This window comes from Rissa tridactyla, chromosome 1 (genome assembly GCF_028500815.1).
Source record: "Rissa tridactyla isolate bRisTri1 chromosome 1, bRisTri1.patW.cur.20221130, whole genome shotgun sequence".
In the NCBI taxonomy this organism is placed as follows: Eukaryota; Metazoa; Chordata; class Aves; order Charadriiformes; family Laridae; genus Rissa; species Rissa tridactyla.
Genome location: NC_071466.1, coordinates 61,476,883 through 61,491,707, shown reverse-complemented (window position 1 = coordinate 61,491,707; position 14,825 = coordinate 61,476,883). Strand labels below are relative to the sequence as shown.

The following is a 14,825-nucleotide window of genomic DNA, read 5'->3' as shown; positions in this document are numbered from 1 at the left end:
GGCTTCACAGTAGACCCAATATATAAAGATATAAACAGCCACAACCCAGTAGTTAAGGATAATACACCTGATTTTGAACCACAAACTGCCTCAAATGGGACACAAATCCTCCTGAGTTCCCAAGGAGCATTAGATACTTCAGAACACAATCCAAAATACTGACAAAACCACCGAGAGCTTGCAAGACAAATGTTAAGCACAGCAGTGCTTGAACTCCTACATCCTCTGCCATGCTCAAGCTCTGCAGTAAGGATCCAGAGTTCAAGCTCCAGCCCTCAGGACAGATGCCTACAACCTTTTATTTTTTTTATTTTTTTTTTCCTAATGAATTGAGCATGGTTCGTTGTCTTCCTGCTAAAGAAAGGCTGGAGAATAAAAACAGGAAGGCTGTATTGTGCATGATAGCCATGTAGTTTGAGCAATGGCCCAAGACACAGGAAAACACAAGACTCTAGGCCTTTTTTAGTGGAGCGTTTGAAACGTTTTGAACTTTGATTAGTTTAGGAGTTCAAGTCTCAGTAACTAAATAAATAATGTTAATAATACAAACCTGGATTTCTATGTGACGAGGGTTATCAATGAACTTTTCTATCAGTAAGCGATCATCGCCAAAACTTGAAGCGGCTTCTTGAGATGAAAACCTAAAACCTTCCCTTAAATAACGAAAACAAAAAGAATAATCTGTAGATAAAAAGTTGTCAAGTTCTGAAGTATACAAGGAGAAGGAACACTTATTCATTCCAGTCATCTGGCGGCTTTCATTGACGCACACATCCAAAACCAAAATTTTACTGTTTGTGTTTGATTCTTCAGTAAGTATCAGCTTTTCTTTCTTTTCTTATAAAGACAAAAAAAAATTACATTTTAAAGCACACAATTTCAGAGCGTTTAAAAAGTCTGGGCATTTACAACAGTTGTATGAATTTTCTTTGCTGGCATTTTCTTCTGCAAAAGTAATAAACTAATCAAGTTTTAAAAACCATTAATTACAAAGTACTTGTTATACACATAAGGCAAAGCTCACCACAATTTAAGGTACACAGCCCTCAATACTCAAGAATAGCAGAGGTTAGTTGCACAATAATTAGATGAAAGAACTGCAGATATAATATCGCAGACCCTGTAAATTCAATCACTGAACACACAACCTGAAAATCCAAAACTTTATTTTATAGAGCATACCAGCTGCACTACTAGTTTTTCCCTGTATTAAAGTGTAATGTTACACTGCACATTCCATATACTTCCCTCTGTTTTCTCTTTTATGTATGTAATTACTCAGACAAGTAAAGATTGTAAGATACTATATTTATTGACTTTATTTTTCATGGCAGAAAGATTACTCCTGTGGGGCATAACTGCTGGCAAACGACTTCATGTACAGCTTTCTCAGGGTGAAACGTACCATAACGCAGGGACCCAAATGCTCCACAGAAGTTTTCTACAGGCTTAGTAGTCCCATTTATGTCGACACATATGGAAAGTTTGGGATAGATTTCTGTAGGATTGTCTACTGAAATGCAGCAGCCCTGATATTTGTGCCCCAAATAAGAACTATGGCACAACTAAGTTAAAGTTTCCATGCTTTCCATCTCTTGAACATAGTTCAATTCCACAAACAAAACCCGGATAATAGAAACATGAGATAGGTAAGTCTACAATATAGAGATGCATATGTTTGAAGGTATTTCTTCACCTTCTTTCAAGATTGCGGAATAACGTATACTATAATTTTGAGAGATTATATTCAATGTACAATCTTTCCTTAAGTAATTAATATTTACCTCCAATATATTGAATCACTTAATAAAGAGAAAAAGGGACATCAAAATTTGTGATTCTGTATGCTACCTGATCTGTCCAAAAAACCAAAGTGAGGTAACAGAGAGACATACATGGTGTTAGAGCTTACTGAAACTGATTTAGAGCTATTTTAACTCCTATATCAAAGGCTCTGTTTCCTTTTGTAAACATTCTATCAGACAGTTTTATGCACAATTGACTATTTTTCCTTCATTGAAGTATGTGCTAATTAGAAATCTAAACTGCAGTACTTGTTAAAAAGAAGTCAGGTGCCCAATTATCTAATCCATACATCTGCAAATCTTTTTTTAAATTATATGTAACAGGAATGACTATCTCAGTCAGGTATTCTGACCTTGTTTGTATCTTACAAATGTGTGTAGTTGCATTTGCTTAGTGATAAAAATTACCATAAACACACTTCACCTTCCTTAAAGAGACTGTACTAACGAAATGGAGATGGATCTGGGTCTCTTTGTGAATATTTAAAATTTAAAAAAAAAAAAACCAACACACAACTGTTTAGGCTAGAAGAGAATTTGCATTTGAAGTGTGATCCTTCCACTGAGTAGCAGTCCTACAGAGCCTCACTGCAAGGCAGATGCTCCCCATGCAGCACAACTGCACTGATGCAGTGCCCTGGTTTGACATATGCGCGACCAAGTCCAAAACTCTCCTGCCCACACTAACCCCAGAAGAGAAGCACAGAGGAACTGGGGAGAGGGAAACCGGAGCTTACTGCCCCTGTCTGGGCCTAGACACAGTTTACCATACAAGCAATATCCTATCTGCAGCCTAATTAAGCCCTGATGTTTGACAATACACAGTCATTCAGGCTGATGTGCCTCATCCTATACCAAGATCATCACTGACACCTCTACACTGTGACTCAAAGTGAAGAGGCGCTCTGGTCAGAGGAATCTTGAGCAGGGGCTCTGTGCAAACCCACACTCCAAACACTGACCACATAGTAACATGACCATCTTCACAGTCTTCCAGTGCCAGCCACCCGCACTCGACCGAGGGGCAGGGAACAGGAAGGATGGGCTGTCCTTTAGACACTGCTGGGTGCTGCACACTACAGGGACACCAGCTGAGCGGGTATGCAAGGAGCACAGCAAACAGCAGCAAGAGGGGCTTTGTCAGGAGATACTTTTGGTAGTTTCTCATAAGGAGTTGGTGGTCAAGGCGGTTTTGGCAGCAGGGAAGGGGGTGGAGGGGGCATTTTGGATGCCAGTTATTTATTTTTTTATTCAGGCAAGATTTTCTGTTAAGATTTTTTTCTTACATTCTCAGTAACTTTCAGCAGCAGTTTTCTTTTTTCCCCTATATGCAGATTTGCTGCTTTTCAGTGCTTTCATTAGCTTCTGCTGGCTGTTTTCCAACGCATAGATTGATAGACTGGCTCAGGAGGGGAGACCATATAGCAGCCTTACAGTAATTAAAGGGGGCCTATAGGAGAGATGGGGAGAGACTCTTTATCACGGAGTATAGCTACAGAACGAGGGATAATGGTTTTAAACTGAAAGAGGGGAAATTTAGGTTAGATATTAGGAAGAAGTTCTTTACGGTGAGGCACTGGAACAGGTTGCCCAGAGAGGTGGTGGAAGCCCCATCCCTGGAAGTGTTCAAGGCCAGGCTAGACCAGGGAGCAACCTGGTCTAGTGGGAGGTGTCCCTGCCCATAGCAGGGGGGCTGGATCTAGATGATCTTTAAGGCCTCTTCCAACCCAAACCATTCTGTGATTCTATGATGAAAAGCAGCCCATAGCTGCCCACCCCAAAGATGATTCACACCAACAGTATGGCCCCATGCAGTACACATGGTGACTCCACAGCCTCAGCTGCAGGAGTACCCATCATACCTCAGATGCCTTGACCCAAGTTGGGCTTGGAGCAGGGTGGCTGAAAGGCCACCACAGCCCATGCCTAGGGCAGGCAGGGAACACTACTGCCTCTCCTGAGGGACAGGGTGGGTCACACTGGTGGCAGCTGCAAACTAGTCAAAGCCTAGAGTCATTAAAGGAAAAAAAAATCAAGAGAAGTCCACCTCAAGCAGCTGTACATAAAGGTACGAGGCCAAACAGGAGCTGGAGCCTGCATGCAGACACAGAACTGCAACATCCTTAGAATAACTGACAGGGTGGGACAGGTCACACAACTGCAGTGCTGCAATGAGTGGACTACCCAGTCTTTAAGACAGGCAACAGAATACGCTTGCCCTTTTTATCAAAGGGTAGGTTAAATATGTGGATCTCTTCTTGGGAAAGGGCAGGTGCTGGAAGGTCTGGTCAAGGAAGAGGCCAGTAAGGGTAATACTGCAGTGCACACCTGCTCAAGTTGACAAAGTAGACCAATTCTTCTTTAAGCAACTCAAAGTCTCCAAGATCTTGAGTATTTGTGTGGGTTTGTTTTGGGTGTTTTGGGCTGTGGGTTGTTTGGGAGAGGGAGAAGCAGCAGTTTTTGTTTGTCAGTTATTTGGAGAGTTTGGGGGGGGGGGGGTTGGTTGTTTGTTTGGGAGGCAAGGGTCTGTTGTTTTGGGTTTTTTTGAACTGGAAACTAACCTCCCTGACATCTGTTGGAAAAGCAACATAGAAGACCACAAGCAAGCTGGGAGGTTTCTGACGAATGTTGGGGACAATTTCTCAACACAGACATTAGATGGGCTGAAGAAGAGGAATTGTCAGTAGCAGAAGATGATTGAATCAAGGATCTCTTGAGAAATCAATCCATACAAATCAGTAAGACCAGGTGGGATGCTAATAGAGGTAGCTTATGTCATCGTGAGGCTGCTCTGTCATCTCTGAAAGGCTTTGGAGGTCAAAAGAGATTCCTGATGACTGGAGGAAGACAAACACTGCACCCATCTTTGAGAAAAGCATGAAAGAACCAGGAGAACTACAAGCTGGTCGGTCTCACTTTAATTCTGGGAAAGGGTCATGGAGCAAGATAGCCTGAAAGCTATTTCTAAACACATAAGACAGTGACTGAGAACAAACTGAATTTACCAACAGTATCATGCTTGACCAATCTACTTGTGTTTTCTGACTATACTTATGAATTACAGGAGAACAGCAAATATCTCCCCTCAGCTTTAGCAAGACCTTAAGATTGTCTCCCACAGCATCACTGTTTCCAAGGTAGAACGTTACAGTCTACATAGGTGCACAACTAGATGGGTGAAAGAACTGGCTGGATCATTGGGCTCAAAGTCAGTAGTTCATCCTCTACCTGGAATCCAATAGAAGGGAATTTCCTCATGAATCTATTATTCCGGAACCAGTTTAATCTCCTTATCATTGACCTGGAATGCACCACCACCAGTCTGTGGACCATGCTAAAACAGGGTCATCAGTATATTCAAGGGCAAGGCTGCATTTCAGAGAGATCTAGACAGTCTGAAGGAATGAGCTCAAAAGCATCTTATGAGTTCCCACAAGAACAAATGCAGAGTCCTCTACCTAGAGCAGCCTAACCCCACTGCAACACACAGTCTGTGGAACTGACTGGCTGCCTAAGATGCCCTGGAGGTCCTGGTGGGTAACAGGCTATGATGCAAGTGAGCAGTGCACTCTGTCAGTAATAAAGGCTAACTGGATAGTGAGCTGTATCAACTGCAGCACCACTAGTAGACCAACAGTGCCAACTATTAGTCCTTTTTTTTTTTTTTTTAAACTTTACTCAGCACCTGTTAGACCACATTTGAAATACGCTCTCCAGTTTCACACACTCCTAGTACTCAAAGTTGTTGATACGCTCAAGATGGTCAGGGTTCACCAGATCTGGCACAGTCAACCAGGCTTGTTGAACCTGAAAGACAAGGTTTTAGTGGACATCTAATAGCAGTCTTCCAGTACTTAAAGACCATTTTCCCAAGACAATGAAGCCAAGTTCTTCATTGCAGTATACAGCAGAAAAATGAGACAGTAGTCACAAAATGCAGTGGGGAGTTTCCAACTGGATGCAAAATAAAAAATGACCAGAAAGAACGGAGAAATGGGGCAGGCTGTTTAGAGACGTTGTGGAATATCAATGCAAGACCCAACTGGGAAGAGCTCTAAGCAACCAGCTTCAAACTCAGTGCTGATACTATTCCGAGGACAAAGCTGGATGAGATGATGCCCCTTAGGTCCCTTCAAACATGAAGGATTCTATAAGAGGAAGAACAGGATGTCTTTAAAGGTTCCCCTCGCTCCCTACTTTTATTCACACTGAAGTATAAGTCGTACAAAAGTATTTATTGATCTTGCCACAAGCTTTCTTGTGGTTGTCTGAAGTAAGATAGCCAATGCCAACTTTCTACCTCCAGCTCTAAAATCAGCATTGCCGCTTTAATTAAGACAACTACTTTCTTTGGAGGCAGCCAGACACTAATAAAAAACTGCAGTTGTCATGTAATATTTCAGTTTCCAATATCAGGAAACAGTAAAAGAAAATAGTCTTTTCTTGTCATGGCCAGAATTAGAAAGGCCATCTAGCTAAAAACAGATGTTTGATAACCATTAGTACAGTAGAATCCCTCTAAAACCATGACTGGCAGGTTAAATAACCAATAAATACTCAAATGTTGTTTGATTTTACACACAAAGCCAATACGCATTGCTTCAGCTTGACTCCTATTTAAAAAAAACCAAAACAACTAAAATGATCTAGTCACAGCATTTGACATGTTTACACATGTAGCTGGCATGGAAATCTGTGTTTAAAAAAAACAGTTTGTAGGAAACACTGTTCTTCACTCATCCACTTGACTCCTTCCCCTTACCTGAACACTTCCACAGCACACATATGTACCACAGAAGAGAAGTTATAAGGGTTCTTGGAATTTGAGAGCAGATATTTGACTTAAATTCTTTCTTGGTGCTTATACCAGTTTTATAAACTTCAGTAGCAGAACAATTTCTATTTTCCTGTTATTATAAGCTAAAAGGCAAAAATCTTTCCTCTCTCTAAATATCTGTTGTTGGAAGCTGGCTTGTTGGAACTTTCAAAACAGATACTCACCAAGCATGCAAGATTTCAGTATTGAGGAAAAGTTACAGAATTTGAGATATTGGGGGTGGGAGGATTAGTAGAAAGCCTCCAAGTTTCTCAAAAGGGAATTGTTAGAAGATATATTGGACACAAAAGGAAGACCAGAGAAGTTGTGGGCCCACTGTTGAATGAGACAGGAGCCATGGTGACGGAGGATGCGGAGAGCGCGGAGTTACTGAATGCCTTCTTTGCTTCGGTCTTTACTGCTTAGCCCAGCCCTCAGGAGTCCCAGGCACTGAGGGAAGTAATGGAGAAAGAAGACGACTTCCCTTGGGTTGAGGAGGATCGAGTGAGGGATCAATTAGATATTCACAAGTCCATGGGCCCCGATGGGATGCACCCGAGAGTGCTGAGGGAACTGGTGGAAGTCATTGCTGGGCCACTCTCCATCATCTTTGAAACGTCCTGGAGAACAGGTGAGGTGTCTGAGGACTGGAGGAAAGCCAATATCACTCCAGTCTTCAAAAAAGGCAAGAAGGAGGAGCCGGGGAACTACAGGCCAGTCAGCCTCACCTCCATCCCTGGAAAGATGATGGAACAGCTCGTTCTGGGTGTCATCTCAAGGCATGTGGAGGAAAAGAAAGCTATCAGAAGTACTCAACATGGATTCACCAAGGGGAAATCATGTCTGACTAATCTGATAGCCTTCTATGATGGCATGACTGGATGGATAGATGAGGGGAGGGCAGTAGATGTGGTCTACCTCGACTTCAGCAAGGTGTTTGACACTGTCTCCCACAGCATCCTCATAGGGAAGCTTAGGAAGAGTGGGTTAGATGAATGGACAGTAAGGTGGATAGATAACTGGTTGAAAGACAGAGCTCAGAGGGTCGTGATCAGGGGCACAGAGTCTAGTTGGAGACCAGTGATGAGTGGTGTTCCCCAGGGGTCAGTACTGGGTCCAGTCCTCTTCAGTATATTCATCAATGACCTGGATGAGGGGATAGAGGGCACCCTCAGCAAGTTGGCTGATGACACAAAGCAGGGGGGGGGGGGCGGCTGACGCACCGGAAGGCTGTGCTGCCATACAGAGAGACCTGGACAGGCTGGAGATCTGGGCAGAGAGGAACCTTACGAAATTCAACCAGGGCAAGTGTAGGGTGCTGCACCTGGGGAGGAATAACCCCATGCACCAGGACAGGTTGGGGGCTGACCTGCTGGAGAGCAGCTCAGCTGAAAGAAACCTGGGAGTCCTGGTGGACAACAGGATGGCCATGAGCCAGCAATGTGCCCTTGTGGCCAAGAAGGCCAATGGCATCCTGGGATGCATCAAGAAGAGTGTGGCCAGCAGGTCGAGGGAGGTCATCCTCCCCCTCTACTCTGCCTTGGTGACGCCGCACCTGGAGTACTGTGTCCAGTTCTGGGCTCCCTGGTTCAAAAAGGACAGGGAACTGCTGGAGAGGGTGCAGCAGAGAGCTACCAAGATGATTAGGGGACTGGAACACCTCTCTCATGAGGAAAGGCTGAGGGATTTGGGTCTCTCCAGTCTGGAAAAAAGACGGCTGAGGGGGGATCTTATCAACACTTATAAATACTTAAAGGGTGGGTGTCAGGAGGATGGGGCCAGACTCTTCTCAGTGGTGCCCGGGGACAGGACAAGAGGTAACAGGCACAAACTTGAGCACAGGAAGTTCCACCTAAACATGAGGAGGAACTTCTTTATTTTGAGGGTGGCAGAGCACTGGAACAGGCTGCCCAGAGAGGTGGTGGAGTCTCCATCTCTGGAGACATTCAAAACCCACCTGGACGCATTCCTGTGCAACCTGCTCTAGGTGACCCTGCTCTGGCAGGGGCATTGGACTAGATGATCTTCAGAGGTCCCTTCCAACCCTATGATTCTATGATAATTCAGTACAAATTTCCAACGTAGAGGTTATGTTTGCATCCGAAACTACAACCTAGAGAAACTAATTTTTATCTGCAAATCCATGGAGTTTAAAACGAGGGCCAGTAGCTTCTGTATGACAACCTCCAATACTGAACCTACAAGCTAGTAAGCATCTTTGTGTGCAAAGATCCATCACAATCTCTGGCAGAAAATTTAAATCTGTTCTTTGGAGAGGATAGGGTCCTCAAATGAACTCCTTTTCAGAGCTGCCAGCAGATCATTTGAAGCCATGAACCCTAAAGACTTAGTTACAGGTACAGTTGTTACAAGCATACTGAAAGCAAGAGCACCTTCTGTTTCTCCACAAAGAGGGAATGATACAGAAAATTTCTAGATATTCAAACGCCTGACCTAGTCATGTTTTTTGTACTTCATAATGAACTTCACGTTGCCTATATTTGGAAAGCACTCTCAGATCAGGATCTCCAGGATGCAAGCAGAGGCTCTTCACATACCAGACCAGAGCTGGGATATCTACACTAAAACAGAAGTACTTTTAGATACATACAGCAGCAGAACTTTCTCAGACTGCGAAGAAACTACTAACCTGAATTCAACGTAAACTGCTCTTCAGAAAACTGCACGTCATTTTCAATATAATTTCAAGTGGGTATCTATTATGTGAAGAAAGGGCATCCTAAATTCAACTTATCCAAACCAAGACAACTGACTAGGGATTACATTAGAGTGAAGATGGGGTTATTTTAATTTCAGATGAGGGTTTAGTGGTTTAACTATACACAAAATTCCACACTGAAACTTGACCGAAATTAAAAAAAAAAAAAAAAAAACGAATAATAGAAGTGAGAGTTAGGAGGGCTCCATATCCGAAGAAATACAACAGCAGCCCTACTCAGATAAAGAGAAGGGGGCAACATGACTGCCATCCACAGTCCCATGAAGAGGTATTTCAAGAAAAAAAAAATCTAATTCTAACAGCAGTAAAACTATTCTAGTATTTCTATTCAGAAATACTAGCTGAAAGTTATAGAAATCTTAGCTGTAGCTGGAATAATATCATAACACTTAAGAATTTAACAAAATTTTCATCAGCGGGGATAGTTAAGAGATGTGAAGCATGACGAACCAGTGAGTTACCACAGTGAATAGTTCTGTAACAGTAGGAGTTAAGTGATTCACATAGGTCTTTTCCATTTCCAGTGGCTATTTCCTTGTCAGAACATTTAAGCTTTCTTTCAATATTATGTGTAGCCAGCTGAGATAAGAAAAATTTTCAACTCTCCTGAAAATCCAAAAATATGTTTCAAACAAAATTAGTTTATATAAGACTTTTTTTTCCACCCAAATAGCATTTGGAATTCATCCCACATGGCAAAGCCAAAGCAAGTTTACAAATCAAAATAGTATCAACAATTCTCCACATTCATCTTGCATCTATGAACCCTGAAATACAAGGGGCCATTCAGACACTGGGTTCTCAGAGCCTGCCAATAGATGAAAATTAGTTTATTTTTAGGATTACATGGATTTGGATGCAGCAAGACAATACATGAGGTCAACAACTTTTCATGAGATATTAAGACTATCAGACACATTGTTTTGTCAGTAACAAGTCGAGTCACCTTCAAAACACTCAGTCTGATGTCCTTCAGACACAAAAAAAGGAACAATCTTAGTTCCATAAGGCAATTAATGGACAAGTACAACAAATCTTTTACAACCTCACAGGTATTTCTTCAAGACAGACTGTAAGAGAAACTCAAATGCTCTATTTCATATGTAAATGCAAAGTAAATCTGTTTCTATCTTCAGTTCTCTTAATCTCACTTTTATCTTCCTGCCAACTTAATTTTGCCTTCATTGCTGCTTACTTGTAAACGTTACAATAAGCATTTCTCCTCAATAGTAACTAGTGTTACTCAATCTAGGTGTTCTTTCTTTTAGCACTTTTTAGATATTACTCTATAAAATTACATGGTAAAGACAGGGCTTGCATAACTAACCAAAAGGATAAGAGCACCACTGGCAAAAGAGGAGCCGAATGGTATTTCAAAGGCTTTCCACAAACAAGGCAAGCATCTCAAACAAATATCACTGGGTCAAAGTAATATCACTAAATTTTGAATGCAAATGTACAAAAAAGAACATCTCTCACTGGCTTCTGTTGATACCAATCAGCTCTATCAGATGACTTCCTAAACAATAACCACAACTTTTCTCCAAAACAAATTAGCAATCATTGTTTTAGATCCAGTTTTCTATTTTTAAACAGTTACTTTAATCAAGCTCCTTTGCTCCTTTCTGAGCAAAACAAGAAATTAATGCATTCCTTTCAAGTCCAACAAATGCAATTTCTGCCTGAACGAGATCAAGGCACTAATTCTGGATTCTAAAGCAGTGGGAACAAAGCATCCTTGTAAGAAAGAAGGTTATTCTAGATCTTCGTTCTAATGCACAAAACCTTATTTTCCCATTTAGATTTAAATATAAATGGGCCAGAGGTAGCACGGTACAAAAAACATCACCTCATGTTTTCTTGAAATCTAAAATATAACTGCTAGCCATTCATTGTTCTTTTTTTCAGTTTTTAGGTTTTGACAAACAAGAAATGTAATGGAGAACACAAAAATATGAAAGGGAAACCTTGCAAGTCACTAAATCAGACTAATAAAAATTTGAGTTGTATTTTGAGTTGATTCCAGCATGTGCTGCTCTCTCCATGTGGAAAGGAAAACATTTAAAAGGCCGTCTAATTTTGGATCAAATAGGCTTTTTGTTACAAGTCTGAAAAAAATCACAAAGCACATTTTTCTGTAATATCCATGGCACATGGGGTTGGAACCAGGCTCCTCACCACCAGAATACCCATAGAGAATGGATTGTAAAACTTATCAAAACAATAACAAAGCATCTTGAAGTGTTCGGGATTCAGGCAATCATTAAGAGACATGAAAATGTCTGTGTGTAAACATTGTTTCAAACAGGCAAAAGCACAATAGTTTGCTCAGAAATATTTTAAACACAGAAGTATGCAATTTATTAGAGCACATTCTGGAAACACCGTATGTGTTTCCACACATAAATATTCAGTCTCATCAACTTTAACAGAACTAATGTCACACATTAATGTTTGAGAATCAGGGCCAATAAGTATTCTACCTAACACACAGACAATTAATACATCAGCATTCTGAAAGGCATACAGCAAAATGTTATTTACAGTCTATCATTGGACTAAAGGCAGTTGTGTTTTGTTTTTTTTTCCTCAAATTAATGGACTATGTTTTGTAAGGTTTATACAAAAAACAATTTTAAATAGGCACATGCAAACTCCCAAAGTATACCACTCACTATACGAAAGGGAGAAAGCCAAATACTATCCAATTTCTCCGTTTAACATTTCATATCTGCTCAACTGTCAGCTCTCAGTGGCTTAATGGGACTTTAGTAACTGCAGCATTCATCAAGGCAAGCTTTTGGACAGCATCTCACCTGGTCTCTTCATCATCCCAAGCGATTCTCATGCCTTTCCCACCACCACCTGCTGAGGCCTTGATCATGACAGGGTAGCCTAACAGCGGGGAACAATTAGACAGAAGTTCAAACTTTGTTCAGTTGGTCAGAGGAACATGACAACTGACCACATGTCCAATAATGCGAGTAGACAATAACTTCGTTTATTAAAACACTTTGTTTGGAAGGAGAGGAGAGGAGAAATTTTTCTTTTCAAGACTTAGCTGTCAGTGCAGTGATTTCTGAAGCCAAGAAAGGTTGTCTTCTTCATTTCATTTGTACCAAAAAAAGCACTGAATGAATTAATCCCAAGTAACAAAGTGATTTATGAATAAAGGCATTTGACCTTTTTAAGCTCACGTTTCTTTAGGAACTGAATTTTGTTCCTTTGTTACTGCTGAAATAAGCTATAGCTGTGATAAATTTGTTAAAGAGATTACTGGCAAAATAAGCATGAGATCTTCATAAAGTATTAGTCAAGACATTCAGTAAGCCAACCTGTATCTTACCAACACTTCTGGCGCAGTACATTTTAAATAACAGAGCACCTCAAAAGAGCTTGGCTGCTCAGATATTATGTAATAATAAGTATCAGAGAAAACAGAGTATTATACTTTTATTTTACGATAAAAAAGGATTTTCCCCAAATTATATAATAAGAAAAAAAAAATGAGCAGCACAACTCTGACACCATTTTGCATAGGTAATAATTTTGACTCTCAGACCAAGATACCTTAATATGGGTATGAGTCAGGACCTTAGTTTTCAGAAACTAGAGAAGTACAGTAACAAAGTATGTGGCTTACAAGCAGATTTAGTAATGATTGTTTATTTTGTAGCACAACATTTTAATTCAAAGCAACTTCTTAAAACAATTTCATATTCATATCAGTAAACTTCACCTTTCTCCTACATGAATGTACAGAAATTTGAAAATTAAGGATCCGATCAGGAAGTTTTTGACATTTCTAGTATAGCAGAAAATTCTTCAAGCCTTTGGTCTCCAGTATGTTTAATGACAATCATAACATTAAGCCAAATATCAGATCAGCTGCTGTTTTCTAGCAAGACAAGTCCATCAGCCCTTACAAATTGAAGATACATTCTGTAAAAGGCTTTGATCCAGGGACAGAAAAGGACATTTGAATATGGTCCCCAATAGAAATGGTCAAGTCTGCTATCATATGTGTAACTAATGTTTACAGTTTCTTTCTGGAATGTAAATCTAACTCTTGCTCTGCCAAGTGACAGTGATACAGTACACCCACCTCCTTCCCAAAGTAATTTGACTGAAAGGAGGTTCAGGAGAAGATAATTAAAACCAGCAAGATCTGGAAAACCTTTTGCTTAAAAAGACTAAAGTGGACACACAAAAAAAGGCATGATACAAGCATAAGAAACAGAGCAGCATTTTTTGGAAGGCAAGAAAGCAGCAACAGTACAAGAGAACATTAAATTAACAAAGAATCAGTAAAAAACAATAGAATAGTTTCCAACATAACATGTTATTAGACTGTGGAAGCCCATGCTATGGGGCATGCATGTGGCTGAAAGCTGCAGAAAGGTAGTAGGTAAGCATATGTAGAGCACAAATCAAGTTCCTCTAGGCAGGGATGACCAAAAGGCTATAAATCTTCATGCTTTAGAGTCTGAAGTAATCTCTAGTTACCAGGTATAAGGGCAAGACGAAACAGAGCCATGCAAATAAGCTTGCTAGAGTGTCTCTTACATTTTCCTATGAAATATCGGATGCTGCCCGCAGAGGGATATGGGATAAGTCACAGAGTAACAATGGGTTTGATCCAGAACTATACTAAGTATTTTCAAGGCCTCTACAGTCCCAGAGGTAAAAGGGCATGCACAAGACTCTAGATTGCACATAGCAAACAGTGAAGTTCAACTCATTTTCACGAAATGCAGTCTATGCAATATCTACACAAGTGCAGTTTATCTATGCTGTAGCTGCTTTTCCAGATCCTTGGCAACTGCCAGGCTCCCAGACGAGTCACTGGCTATCCTGAAATAAAGCAAAACCCACATCCTGTATGATTTTCACACAAGAAATGAGATCTAACCGGGTAAGACTAGTGAACTTACACCTCTGGCAACACTATCACCAGCTGGAGACTCTCTCCAACTCAAGAGGCTGCAAGTCTGAAATTCCAAAATAAGCATTGTTTTAAGCCTTATTATGGCAAACTCACTATGGCAGTTCCCAGCACCTAATCTATTTTATTCAGTGTTATACATACTCAAAAAAATCATCATCAATTATGCTAACAATCTCAGTCCAACAATCTGAGTCTCTTGAATGGCTTGCTGATTTTAATTCTGTAAGCAGACTCTAGTCCTAATTCACTGTTCTTTCGTTTCAACAGCAAAATGGGCATGCTGGCAGTGAGCCTTGGCGAGTCTTTATATGCTACGGAAATAAAAGTTCATATATTACAACTTACATGGTTAAACTATCAGACAGGATACATGGATTACTGGTATCACTCACCAAGCATACAAAACTTTGCTTCCCCCCCCTCCCCCTTTCAAGTATACTGATTACATGTTGACCACACTTGTATGCAAAGCAGTTAAAGATTCCAGAGAGCCACAATGTAATTTAAAAAAAAATA

At 40.7% G+C, this 14,825-nt stretch overlaps 1 protein-coding gene across 2 annotated transcripts in view; it reads right to left on the bottom strand.

Moving 5' to 3' along the window:
* Positions 1-14,825, bottom strand: part of PCCA (propionyl-CoA carboxylase subunit alpha) — a 294,708-nt gene that overhangs the window by 186,873 nt on the left and 93,010 nt on the right. For both annotated transcript variants that reach the window (XM_054188011.1, XM_054188012.1), the window contains 2 exons: positions 12,178-12,256; positions 551-653 (listed from right to left, as the gene is read on the bottom strand). In XM_054188011.1, coding sequence (XP_054043986.1) covers positions 551-653; positions 12,178-12,256 — 182 coding nt within the window. The remainder of the gene's footprint in view (positions 1-550; positions 654-12,177; positions 12,257-14,825) is intronic.